Below are 14,577 nucleotides of genomic sequence, written 5' to 3' on the forward strand. Positions count from 1 at the left end.
CGTTTGAAAGTTTTCTGTAGCAATATTTACCATCACAGTAGTAGCACTTCTTGTCCAAGGCCACAACAACAACCTTTTTAGCAGGCTCAACAATTCTCTCCCAATGTGCGTGTAAGTTCCTCTCAATCCCCTCAAATTCTAAACATGTTTGGATGCTCTTCCAATCTCCTCAACTTTTCTACTCTATTTTTTTTTGAAGGACCCTAATCACAACAACAGATGTTTGGTCAATTTGGGGGTATATCGCAGCAATCAATGATGTATGGTCAGTTTGGAGGTTCACCACAGAAGCCTTTTTTAAGTCAATTTTTGAGTCCACAAAATCAACAACCTTTTCTTGGTCAGTTTTAGCAACAACAATCTCCGCTTCTCCTGCAACAATAACAAACTCAACAATTTGTTGAGTTATTACTTTCACAACATCCATTTTACCCTTCACCGCCATTACTGCAAGCTTGGGACAATGCTTAAACAACCCCATTAGACTTAAATATTGGTTCAAAATTTTTATATTATATATTTGATGAAGACAGTAATAATTAGTTAAGGTTTATTAGGGCTGTTCATAAAGTATTTGATCCGATCCAATCCAATCCGCAAAATGCGGATATCCGCACTTGTGCGGATTGGATTGGATTGAAATATTTGAAATCCGTACTTGTGCGGATTGGATGTTGTTTGACCTCAAAAAGTAACCAATCCAATTCAATCCGCACTTAATTATATCTTTAAAAAATATATATAATATATATAATATTATAATAATTTCTAGTAATAATATATAATATAATATTACTGTAATATTTTTTTTTAAAAAAAAAAACAAGTTTCTAATTCTAAACCTAATAATAAAATCTTACAAAAAAAATAAATTTAAACATATAATTAAGTGAAATGATTATTAAGGTTAGAATATGAAACTTGTTTTTAATGTTATGATTTATTTTATGAGAGTGTAATGTATTGTTGGAAAAGAAACAATAATTTTTACTGTTGTATGTAGGTTTTTTTTTTTTTTTTTTTTTTTTTTTTTTTGTATTTAAAATTTTAATGAAATATTAACAAAAAAAGAACCAATTCAAAATAACCGATTCAATCCACACTATTGCGAATTAGATTGGATTGGATTTAAACTATCATGCGGATTGGATTGAATCCAAAATTTAGAATCCGCACTTAGTGCAAATTGAATGTTGTTTGACCAAAAAAATACAGATTAGATCGGGTGGTTTATAATTATGTTGTGAACATCTTAATGTAATGGATAATTACCTAATTATGCGTAGACAATTAATTATGTAACTTTAATTATGTTTATGTAGTTGTATTTTAATTTTAATTTTATTTATTTATTTAATTGTGTTTTAATTTTAATATTTAATTACTTAATTGTATTAGAAATTTTAATACCGAATAATTATCTTTTTTGACAACGGTAATTTTTTCAACGATTGTATTTGCTCTGACAACTTTTTCGACGATATTTTTTATTAGAAATTTCATCAGTTTTATTTATAATTTTCCATATTTTAAATTTTATTTATTTTTTAATCTCATATTTTTTTTATATTATTTTTTATGTCATATAAAAATAAACTAGAACTTTTTTTCTCATAAAAGTTCTCTATTTTTTTTTTTTGCAAAATTTAGGGGCCTTCGGGCCCATGGCCCAGATACCGCACCCAAAATAAATCAATCGAGGAAACTACATTGTATATCCACTTTGCTTTACTTATTTTAATTTTTACCTCTATTCATATTTTTTTAGATATATACACTTTTATGGATGATGTCCCCATTAGACCCCTTAAGTTATGTAAATTATATGTTAGACTTAAGTAGAAAGTGAAAGTATATTAGGCAATCCACTAAAAAAAAATGAGTATATTTTAATAAAAAAAATAATATGAGAGTATTTTTGATTAATCGATACAAAAAAGAGGTATTTTTTACCTTATCCCCCAAAATCCCCAATCTCTCTTTATAAAAAAGAAGAATTATTATTTCTCATTCCACCCACCTCTCCCTCCTATCAAACATAGTGTTAATATATTGGAACTTAGGAAAAAAAAAATTATTAGACCATCAAAAGATATGTTCAAATTTACTAAATGAGGAAATTACACTCTATACCCTTTTTATATTGTCCTCTTTTATTTTTACCTTCTTTTTTAAAATCTATCATTTTTACCTCTTTTTTTAAAACATTGTACCAATTTTGCCCCTGTCACTTCAAGATACTCTCCATGTGATTCTTTTATGTAAGGGTATTTTGGGTACAATACATATAAAAAGAGGTATGTTTCAAATAAATATAAAATTAGAGGTAAATTTGATTAATTGATGAATAAAAGAGACATTTTTCAACTTATTGTGTATTTTCTGAAATGAAGTTTTTTTTAGGCTCCTAGACAAACCCTAAACACAGCCTGATCTACCTTGGCCCAAGTCAACCCTTAACATACTCCTATCTCGAGCCCATCTTATTGATATAGGAAATTTTATTTTTATAGTACAAATTTATAAAAATATAATTTTTTTTTTCTAAAAAAATATTAAAAAAATTAAAAAATAATATAAAGTAATTAATTACCCTAAAAGAAGTAATATATACTCTAAAGGATAACATCATCCTTCTCTCTCAAAAAAAAAAAAAAAGGATAACATTATCCTTAATTGTTTTTCCAGTAATTTTCTCTATTTATAATTACATTCATTTTAATATAAGCATTATTAAAAGAATAGTTAATGTATTAATTTATATAAAGATATATTTTAATTATATAATTTTACTTTTATTATTTTATATTCAAATTTTTTTTAATTATTTTACCCATTTAAAAAATGATTATTATTTTTTAGAATAATTAACATTTTTGTTCCTTAAATTTTTTACACTACCAAGTTATGCCCCTATACTCATTAATAATACTTAATCTTCCTATTGTATTTTATTCAATTTAATCGTGAAACAAATAATGCAGTAAATGTGTGGATAATAGTTGATGAATAAATTCAAATTAAATACCTTTCACCATTTTCTTTTACTTTAAATGATTTTAAAACTAAGAATAATTTGCGGCATAAATACTTAAGTTTAACTCTCAGTTACAAATAAATATCTAAGTTTAATTTTTAACGGTAATAATAGCTAAGTTATATTTCTGAAACTCTGTAGGTACCAAACCATTAAATGTTAAGCCATTATATCCACGTGTCATTTTCTTGTTGGTAAATTTGAACTATTTTTTTAAATAATAAAAATTTAATGACTTGGACCAATCAGGGATTGTCACGTGACAATTTATTTAACCAGGTACCTACAAAAATTTCAAAATTATAACTTAAGTATTATTACTGCCAAAAATTAAACTTTAAGTATTTATTTGCAACGGGAAGCTAAACTTAAATATTTATGCCGCAAATTACTCTAAAACTAAAAATAAAAATATAAGTTATTATATAATAAAAAAAAAAGTTTTACTTTAATATTCATTAACATTAAAAAAGTGAAAGGTATTTAATTTACATCTATTTATCAACTATCATCTATCACTTGACTTATTTCACGATAAGATTAAATATAATATGACAACAAAACTGTGTTACTGTAAAAGTTATATTTCAAAGTATATTTTTAACGAATCGTATACTATGAGACACAACTTGGTAGTGTAAGAAATTCAAAAAACAAAAATGCTAATTATTCTATTTATTATTATTATTATTAAATAGGTACCGGTGGAACCGGGGAAAAAGTGGGACAGGAACAGAGTCATCCCCGCGCCTGTCCCAATCCCGCCCCACTTACATCTCTGCCTCCTTCTTCCTCTGCATTATCTTGAGTTTCACAATAAAACCTGCAAACAACACAAAGAAAAAGGTAGCTTTGTTAGACCCTGTACTCTAACTGTACTTGGAATTCATTCATGGGCTTATTAAACTCTATTGCCCAAATGTTCATGCCATCAATACAATAGACTCAATGGTCCAACAGTAGCCCTTTACAGGTGAACATTCACCCATGTGGCCAAGGCCTACACTGGTCCCCAATCCTTGAATAGCTTCACACCAGCCTTTGGGACATTATGTTTTTCACATCAGTTTTGCCAAGTGAAGTGAAAACAAAGTTAACAAAGAAAAAAATTGATGCAAGAATTTAAGTTTATCAAACAACAAACTAATTAGATTAACTATGAACAGTTTAACATAAATAAATTATGAAATGAACCCTTAACAAATGTATCAACTATTTGACTACATGAAGAGCCTAACAACCATAAGCAATTTTTTTTTTCTTTTACCCCAAAGATAATATTAACAAGCCATCTTAAATAACACTTGGTTTAGGCCCCTCCTATGTACCCTGCTTACCTTAAACCTTGAAAAGAAAAAGAAAAAACAATTCTTTCTTTTGTTTCATTTTGTATGTACAAATAGACATGAAATCTAAACAGCAAATGCAGTGGTGGGTTGATGATGGTAAATTAGTAGAGACAAAAGCATTGTCATTATGATCATTATGATGATCATGATTTTGCTTTGCTTAGCTAACTGAGATCAATGTCAACACGTTCTGGATTCCCTCTTTCAGTTTGGTTGCCGACGAGCTCTATTCCTAGCTGCCCTTTGTCCCCAGCTCCAAATGCATAGAGCTTCCCTGATTCAGTGAGTGCAAATGTGTGAGCATTCCAATATATGGAGTTGGTGAGGCTGATCTGCACCACTCGTTCATTAATTTCTTTCAGTGATGTTACAATTTGTGGGGTCAAGACATTTGTGTGCCTTGGTCCCTGCAAAGATGAGTTCATTCAAAACAATCAGAAGTTAATTCAAGACTTCTAAAGAGGATGACACATTATTAGGAATATGTAAGTTTAGGCCAGACCTCTCCTTCGGCGGCTCCAGCAGCAGCAGCAGCAGCAGCAACAGCATTGTTGTTATTATGTCCAAGACTAGCTGATTCTCCACAACCGAAAGAGTACACATCACCATCTTCAGACACCACAAAGGTTGTGTAATCTCCTGTGGCAACATGAACTGCTTTTATCTTGCTCAATGACTCCACAATCTTTGGAGCTTGTGCACAATCTTCATCCCCATGACCCAAGCATCCATAACGGCCCCAACCCCAAGTGCACACCCGCCCATCTCGACCCACTACTGCAGCATGCCAAGCACCAGCTGCAACTACCATAGGCTGAAGATTCAGAACCTGAAATTGTTCGATTAGTCGCGGGTACTTTTCATCACTCCTTGAACCGTGTCCAAGTTTTCCACCCAAGCCACACCCAACAGAGTATACAGACCTGTCAAGTATGTTCCAAGTATGAGATCACTACCAAATTACAGCTACAAATCATAGTAGTCAATGCAAATACAACAACATATAAACCTTACCATAATGATTATGTAAAGGATTGAAAACAATGTGACTTACATTCCACTAGGCTGACAAGCCAGAGCAAGAAGGTAGCAATATCCAGCAGCAATTTGTACAACAGGTATATTTTCTAAGGCCCCCAATAAAGGATGAGGTTCCACATCAGTTGGCTCAGTTTGGTGACCAAGTTTTCCATCACTGCCCCAAGAAAAAGTATAGACCCTGCCTTCTCTTGACAATACAGCTGTGAAGAAATTTCCAATGGCAGCTTGCACCACAAATATGTTATTCAAAGACTCAACCAACTGTGGAGTTTTCACAACTTTAATTCCTTGACCCCCGAATTCTGTTTCACCGAATGAGTCCTTGCCAAAGGCGTAAACACGGCCTGCATCACTAATCAGCATTGTCCTGCCAGAGCCAGCAGTTGCTTGAATAATTCGAATGCCTTGCAATGATCTGCAACAAACAACAGAGTTCCATTAATTATCCATAATACATAAGTCACTCAACTAATTCCTTTTCCATGTCTAAGAAGTGAAAAGCAACCTGATTGGCCGAGGCCGCCACTCTTCTTCAGTGGAACCATGTCCAAGCTGGCCTGAGCTGTTAGAACCAAAAGAGTAAACAGCTCCTTTTGATGTCACAGCAATGCTGTGGCCAGGCCCTGCTATTGCCTGTGATTTCTCCCTCCTGGAACATGCTTCTCCAGCTAGCATAAACCTCAGCACCAGTTTCCATGAACCCCCACATCTCTGCTTCAATTCTTGACGTTCTTCATTGTTCATTGGCTTAAATATAGCTCTCTTTTGACAAATATCCAAGGCAGCAAGCTCCGGTAAGGATAATTCGAAATCAGGAGCAAAGTTTGCAGGCTGCCTAAAAAAGGAACATGTTGCCTGCAATACAATACAATACAACACAAACAATGTCGATTTTCAAATGTTTAAAACTCGGGTTTTTACCATCAAAAAAGCAGACAAGTAAGAGGACTTGCCTCTAGTTTTGCAAGGTCTTGAGGGTCCAAATTACATGTGGTTAGAACATGAAGAACAATGGAAGGATTGGCAGCCAAGGGGAATTCTCCAGGGGTGGAGTCCCCATAGCAATGGCGTTGCCGCCTTTCAAAGGTTTGTACAGGAGTGGCAACTATAGTGGTAATTGGCTGATCAGTAATGTTATGATATTGTATAGTTGGGGTTCCGCTCGCTGTGGCATCCATGGGCACTGCTAGCTTTGGCAGTGCCCAAACTTTGGCAAAAATAGAGAGGTGTTCTAAATTGCTGGAAATTATGAAGAAAAAAAAAACATGGACAATGAAAATTACTATTACTAACTTGTTCTTTTTCAATGTCCCAATATTATTATTAGTTTCAATTCAAACTCTAAATCCTTAAACATATCTTGCCTAAGATTTATATGGTTAATACTAGAGGATAAGGTACCTTTGAAACTATGTAACTGATCAACAAACTTCAGGTCTCAAAACCTACAAATAAACCAATGCTTATAATATATCATGGCAAGTAAAGAATGATATTAACAAAGAAAGAAAAAAAAAATGCAAATTATGTCCAGCTTTTGTGTCACAATGAACTATGTCAGATACAATCTCTGTTGAGCTCCTAGGAATTGGGTCTTTTGGAATATGTTTTATTTAAACAAAGATTTTAAAAAAAATGAAAAAACAAAAGAGTTTATGAGTTTGATCAGCGATCAATCTAAGGAATAACAGCCAATTGAGACCACACAAATGGAGATTGGCCAAATAAGGAAACCCAGAACCGAAAAATGGTATAAAATATGGATCAAAAGTAAGAAACTCTGTATACCAAGACAAGGAAACTTTGAAGAGAAGAATACTATTCTTCCATGGTGGATATTCCACACCCCTCAAAAGACACCAAAAAAGGAAAGAATTTTTGTATGTGAGGAAACTTCTTTTCAGGTAAAATCCATCACAGCAATCTAGAATAATTAGTTTAACTCGATCAAAGTTAACCAAACATGCAAGAACAAACTCCATGATTCAAAAACCAAAACGGTGGTTATCCATAACCAAATTCACATAGAATTGACCACAAAACTACAAAGTTTTTGACATGCCCAGATGGTATAAACATCAGAAAAAATCAACCATAGTTAGAACTTGATCAAAAAAATCTAAAAAAGGAAATGAATCAACCCCAAAAATATAATTAAAAAAAAGCAACAAACTTTATAATTTCTACATTATGATCGTCACCGATCGAGACTAAACAAGTCACAAACAAAGATTACATCACATGGAAACCAAAAATTCCTCAAAACCCATCTGAATCCAAACCCAATTGCAGAAATTTTCATCTTTTATTTTTCCTCTAAACCAAAAGCAGTAAAATTTCTGATCAAACTAAGGAACAAAGAAGTGGGTTTGTGATCAAAAAAGTTACCCTGTTATCCTAAGGGTTGATCAAGATTAAAACTTTGAGAAACTTGCCAAAGGATTTTTGAGAGAGGAAGAGAAAGGAGAGAAAAAAATAAGATTATTTTTTTCTTTTCCTTTAAAAATTCTTAGTTTTGGTTGAGAGAGTGAATGAATAAGAACAGTTTTAGCTTTTTTATTTTGTATGGGAGGTGACAACACCCCTCTCTTCTAATCTATACGTTTCTTTAAAGCGATGAGGTGTCTGTCTCTTGGGGCTTTAGGACTTTTTGGGTGGTGAATGAATTGAGAATCAGAGACACCAAATGCTATGCTAAGCTCTCTCTCTCTCTCTCCATTTTTATTCATACAATTTTTCGTTTTAATTTACATTTAATTTTTCTATGACTGATTTATCTCTAACAACCTATGGTTCAACGAGAAATGAGGGTGAAAAAGTGGAGATTCACATTAGTTTAAATCACCCTTTAATACATAGTTTATATCAAATTACATTATTAATTTTGGCAAGTACTATTATGTTAGGTTCTCTTTTATTATATCAAACAGTCTCATTTTCTTTTTTTTTTAGGACAATTTTTTTCAACTATAACAAGCCAATAATGAAGTGTAATAATAACCTTTGTAATTAAAACACATAAATAATATATATATAAATAGTTAGTTAGTCAGTTAGTGAGTGAGTGAGGCAGCATAATAATAAAAATATGGGTCAAATTATAATGAGTATATTTGTAACGCTGTGGGAAACAAACATGAAAATACAAGTTGCAAAAGGGTCTAAAATTTCAACTTGGGAGAATGGTAATGACTAATGAGTGACTGAACCTGGTTGGTTTTACTAGCTGTGATTTAACAAATTATGAAATTAATAATAATAAAAAAAAAAATTCCCAAAATTAACAAGGGAAAAAGCAGGATCCATGTGTTTGTGATGGGCCAGATTGCTTGATTTTCACCTCTCCTTGAAGAAATCTAAAGATAAATTGGTTGCTTTTGTTGTATGATTTGTTAAGGTGCAACTAATTGAATCTTCTCATTTGTGAACATTGCAAAGCTTGAAGATATGATAAAGCTTGAATCTTCCCTTAGCCCAAAGGTTCTTATTTTTTATTTATTTTATTATTTATATACAAATTTTATTAAAATATCAGACATTTTTTTATAGGTGTATATAACATGGTACACAGTGCCACAATACAAAATTACAAAGTTATATATGAATCAAAAATAATTTAAGCGGCATTTGGTTGGAGGTAATGAAATCGAATGGAATAAAAATGAAACAATTTTTACTCTATTTCTTTATTTGGTTGCATTTTAAAGTATTGGATGTCATTCTAATGGGATGTTCTTTCTACCATTTTGGTAGAATGACTATTCTATTTTAAAATAAAAGGAAATATCATTCTAATGTAACATGAGAAAAAATTTAATAATTTTTTTATCAATTTTTTTAATGCATTTTAAATTTTATTCCATTCTATTCTTATTTTTATTCTCAATTTCATTCTTATTTCTATATTTTTATTCATTCCAACCAAATACTATATTAAATTATTAATTAAAACACGATAGTACTTATAATTTTTGAACTATTTGCACGTTATAAGGAAAAAAAATTGGACACCACCATATAAAAAGGGGAATAAATTTGTGTATATAGTGGAAAATTATTGCATAAGGATTAAGGACATCATTTCCGAATATCACCAAAATTCTGTCATTTTTAGTTTTAGTGCTTATAAAAATTATAATTAAAATTTTCTTATCTATTCTATATCACCAAAATTTTCTTATTAAAATTATCTATTCTATATAACTTAATTTTTGGTTTATGAGAAATTAATAAATAATTTTTTTATTTATATATAATAAAATAATAAAATATTATTTATATAAAATAAAATAATAAAATAAAAATCATATAGATTCAAAAAATTTAAAACTTCATATACGATTTTATCATATAGATTTTAAAATTTTATATACGATTCAAAAAAAAAAAAAAGTGCATAAATAATCACACTAACCCTAAACCTATATATAAATGCATAAATAATCATCTCCCTCCCCCAATCTCTTTCTAGCCAAAATTCTCTCAACTTATTAAAAAACGTATAATACTATAACACATCCCTTGATCGTAATCCTTGATCTTTCTTCTTTCTTTTTTTCTTATAAAGTTCACATTCCTCATCTTCTATAAACATTATTATTATTCTTCACTTAAAGTTTTTATATTATTTTGGATATCTTACAGTATGTGCACTAATTATTAAGTATATTTTTATTTTGATTATTTTGATGATAGGTATTCGCACTCTAAATAAGAATGAAAAAGTGGATCAGTGATAAAAAAAAAGTATGTTTCTTTTCCTTTATGCATACAAGTCGCTTTGGTGTGTCAAGAAAAGAATAACAAAATTACATTGCAATTCTTTTATTCATTTCATATGGCTTGTGTTGTTAAGTTATTAGTCTCATATAGCTACCAAGTACTAAGGTGTCTCGTGTTTACTCTTTTTCTTAAGATACATAGTTATATTTTTGCATTTTACATATCTATATATATAAAAGATAAGTATGAGGCGGTGATATATATGACACTTTCTAATGAGTATTATTTATTTTTTCTTTAATTCTCTCTTTTCTTTAATGTTTTATTAGTTTCATAAATATTAATTAATATAAAATGTGACATAGCCTGTAAAATCTCTCTAATGAATATATTTTAATATAGATATTAACTAAAAAATCACTCCAAATATATCTATCTATTATTCCTTTATTTTTTTTTTCATTTTTTTTATTTTCTAATAAAACATTAATTTAAAAAAACTACAATTAACGTAGTCATTTATTTAAAAAAAAATTAAAATAAAACATTAATTAAAAAAACTACACTCAACGTATATACCAAAAAATATCTACTCTATTTTTTTTATTTTAATTAATTGGTATATATAATTTTTAAAATATAATAAATTATTTTTTACCTTTTCTTTATAAAACTCAATTGATTTACTCTATTAATTAGTATATATATTTTTTAAAATATGATAACATGTTTGTTTACGTTTTTTATAAAACTCAAATATTATATAATTTAAAAATATTAACTATAAAAGCACTTTTATTTTACACTACACGATTTTTTTTATTAGTTTTTTTTTTTTCAAATACGACGTAATTTTGAAAATGATAACTCACCTATTTTTTTTATCACTTACTAAACTCACTGTATATATATCTTAAATTATTTCTCTATATGATAACTCACCTATTTTTTTACCGCCTCGTCACCGCCTTATATTTATCATTTATATAGATATATAGATTCTCTCAATTTTTTAATATTTTATAAAAGCATAAATTTACAATTTAATATTTTACTATTATTTTAATAAATTTTCTATAAAAATATCTATCTTAAATTATTTTTTTAAAAAAAAAACACATAATAATAAATATAGATTAAATTAAATAATTATTCAATTACTTATATATTCATAACTATATACTAGTATATTGTTACGTGCGATGCACGTATACTATGTTTTATATTAAGTATTATATTATGAGTTCAGAAGAAAATAAATGAATCAAAAATAAATAATATTTAATTTAGAGAGATTTGAATAATAAATTTAAATTTAACTTTTATGTCTAGTATAATGGAGTTTAAATTAAACTACAAATGTTAGTAAAAACATATTGGAAACAATAATAATAAGGTTATAATATATGTTGCATTTGTTCCAGTTCAAATATTACAAAATTAAGAATAACTAACACTTGAAGGAACATTCTCACTACCAAGGAAAAATCTTAGATATGGAGTCAAAAACAGAGCAAAATCAAAATTAATGTGTACAAGTATTCTTAAGAAGCTACCACTGTCAGCCTACCAAAAGTCATAAATTTTAACAATGCTAACTGAAATCTCATATGCTCATTATAAAGCTACCGTCACTCAAAATAGCACAACAAAAGTAACAAAGAAGTATTAAAGGTGTAATTTTTACCAAAAGCAATGAGAATTAACAACTGATGATTGTATTCTGTTCCTCGAACACCCCTATTGTCAGAGCACATTGTCCTATATAAGGAACGATCTTCTCTTCATCCTATTTTATTAATTATTATTTCAAATAAAAAAATTATATATATTTAGTGGTATTTTCTCTAGCTTATTATACACGTATATATACAATATTATATTTAGCTACTTTTGATTTTTTAAAAAATGTAAATAATTATAATATATTTAAATTATTAAATATATTTATTTAACTATGTTAATCATGTTTCCTTTGATAATTATATATATTATTTATTTAATATACACAGAAATATATATTTGAGTTTTTTTTTTACTTATAATTAATTAATTTTGTTGTTTTGTTCTTTTTTTCATGAGGAGGGTTAGAGAGATATGTGGGTAAGATATTTTTTTTAATTTTAAAAAAGATTGTTTAATTTTTTTGATTTAATTATTGGGTTTATTTATTTGTTAACGTGTTAATCATGTTTCCTTTGATAATTATATATATTATTTATTTAATATACACAGAAATATATATTTGAGTTTTTTTTTTACTTATAATTAATTAATTTTGTTGTTTTGTTCTTTGTTTCATGAGGAGGGTTAGAGAGATATGTGGGTAAGATATTTTTTTTAATTGAAGGATTTGTTAGAGAAATATGTGGGTAAGATATTTTTTTTAATTTTAAAAAAGATTGTTTAATTTTTTAATTTAATTATTGGGTTTATTTATTTGTTAACGTTTAACGTTAACAGTCTCTTAAGTTAATCGTGTAAGCCTAAATAAAAAAAGAATCGTTAAACCAAGAATTGCCGTTAGATAGGCACTTTTAATATATAAAGATATGTGAAGTTTTTTTTTTATTTACAAAATATAGGAAAAGTATTTTTTTTATAGAAAAAATTTACTATGAATTGAACAAAAAAAAACAGATGTAAGATTATATAGAAGAAAAAACAGGTGTGAGATTATGAATCAATTTTTTTTCATAATGTATTATTTTTATATTCCAATCATATAAAGTTGATGTCATCATTGTAGTTCTTATTGATATCCACAAATTTCTAAACTTAACACTCAATTTATCGTTCTGTTAATTGATCAATAAAGTGCCACATGTAAATATAGTATTGGTCAAACTAATAATTCTTTTAGAAAAAATAATTAAAATAAATTCATATTATTCAAAAAAAATATTATATACATATTAAGTGAAATAAAAATTAATTTTTCCATCTTCTTCTAGCCATATTATCTTTACAGATTAACAATAAACTTTTTTTTTGTAAGGAGATTAACAATAAACTTTGATTCTCGATTCAAATGCTATTTTTCAATTCTATTTTCATATATTCAAAATTCTCATTCCATAAACTTTCTACTAATATTTTTCAATCAATGAAACGGAAAAGCAAATTTTAATTCCCGTATGAAAATTAAACTTTCAATCTCAATAATCAATAGATACAACATCAAATTTCAAGTTCTCAAAATCTATAAAAATAAATAAATTAATTAATAAAAACAGATTTCATAATCACAAACTCAAACATTATAACCCCAGTAAAATACTAAAACTCAAACATTAAAATCACACACAATAAAATTCGAACACAGAACTTAACACACACATCAGAATAAAAATTAAACCATAAATGAGGATTTATGTAACTATTTTTTCGTATTTCGGTATTTACTAGCAACAAATTTAATATTTTAAGTATTTATGTCATAAATTTTTTAATAATAAAGTTAAAATTTTATTATAATTTTATTAAGTAATTATTATTGATTAAAATACATAATTTATTTATATATAATCTAAAATATTTTATATATCCGCCGCGAAAACTAAATCTTTAAACTCTGTTTTTGACATAGCAAATTATTTACAAATCTGTAAAATCGAATGAGATGCCTACTATAACTATAATTCGTTATACAAAAAAATTATAGTTTTTTAAAATATTAAAAGTATAGATTTTCCTACTAGGAAAGACAAAAATAGTATCCCTACTATATATGTGGTATTATTCCTTAAACCCCCAACCATGATTCAGTTAGTTAGTTAGTTGTTCATTACCTAACTTAACTGTCAAATATGACAGCAAGTACTTTGGGTCCTTTGGCCTATATAAAGGGAACTACTCCTTTTATTTCAAAGGAAAAAAAATAATAAGAATAACAAGAGAGACACAACACAGTTAGAGTGAGAAATTGAGAGAGAGAGAGAGAGAGAGAGAGAGAGAGAGAGAGAGAGAGAGAGAGAGAGAGAGAGAGAGAGAGAGAGAGAGCTAGGATTGGAAAATTGTATTGAGCAACATTATCGATTATGTTAGCTCGAATTAGTAAGTTAATGAGTGTTGAGGGATTACACCATGAATGACTTACTGTGATTATTTTCTTGTAGCTCCTGAGATTGATATCTTTAATTCTCTTTATCAATAAAGATTGGTGGCAGTATTTTTAAACTGGAGTATGACCAAGTTCACATTGAACTTAGGATCGTAACCAGTATAGTTCTCGTGTGTTGTTGTGTCTGGAAGCTATCTAGATTCATCTGTGTTATCTTTCTATTTTAATATGTTGCTGATTTTGGTTCTTTGATTTGTTTGTTTTGATTTAACATCTGTTTGTTTAAGTGTGATCTTGAAACTAGAATTACAGAGATTAATTCTTATGTATTAGAGCTAAATTTCCTACAATATATGTATTTAATA

General features: G+C 28.2%; 1 protein-coding gene across 4 annotated transcripts; it reads right to left on the reverse strand.

Annotated features, from left to right (window-relative positions):
• Positions 1 to 4,158: 4,158 nt before the first annotated feature.
• On the reverse strand, positions 4,159 to 8,166 carry LOC133036638 (ultraviolet-B receptor UVR8). Of its 4 annotated transcripts, XM_061113220.1 has the most exons (7): positions 7,816 to 8,166; positions 6,829 to 6,872; positions 6,381 to 6,666; positions 5,933 to 6,282; positions 5,441 to 5,842; positions 4,889 to 5,309; positions 4,159 to 4,793 (listed from the first exon to the last, which is right to left on the reverse strand). In XM_061113220.1, the coding sequence occupies exons 3-7, from the start codon at positions 6,603 to 6,605 to the stop codon at positions 4,551 to 4,553; spliced, it is 1,641 nt and encodes a 546-aa protein (XP_060969203.1). In that variant the 5' UTR covers positions 6,606 to 6,666; positions 6,829 to 6,872; positions 7,816 to 8,166; the 3' UTR covers positions 4,159 to 4,550. The 4 variants fall into 4 exon arrangements, with proteins under 4 accessions (XP_060969203.1, XP_060969206.1, XP_060969205.1 ...); XM_061113223.1 differs by lacking the exon at positions 6,829 to 6,872 and having other exon boundaries at positions 7,816 to 8,140; XM_061113222.1 differs by having other exon boundaries at positions 6,381 to 6,872; positions 7,816 to 8,139.
• Positions 8,167 to 14,577: the final 6,411 nt, after the last annotated feature.

This window comes from Cannabis sativa, chromosome 4 (genome assembly GCF_029168945.1).
Source record: "Cannabis sativa cultivar Pink pepper isolate KNU-18-1 chromosome 4, ASM2916894v1, whole genome shotgun sequence".
In the NCBI taxonomy this organism is placed as follows: Eukaryota; Viridiplantae; Streptophyta; class Magnoliopsida; order Rosales; family Cannabaceae; genus Cannabis; species Cannabis sativa.

What these genes read in the sequence shown, in the direction of transcription:
- LOC133036638 (XM_061113220.1), bottom strand. Translation starts at nt 6,605, where the DNA reads ATGGATGCCACAGCGAGCGGAACCCCAACTATACAATATCATAACATT. An exon ending in AAGACCTTGCAAAACTAGAG is followed by an intron (nt 6,283 to 6,380) that starts GCAAGTCCTCTT and finishes ATTGTATTGCAG; the next exon opens with GCAACATGTTCCTTTTTTAG. An exon ending in TGGCGGCCTCGGCCAATCAG is followed by an intron (nt 5,843 to 5,932) that starts GTTGCTTTTCAC and finishes TGTTTGTTGCAG; the next exon opens with ATCATTGCAAGGCATTCGAA.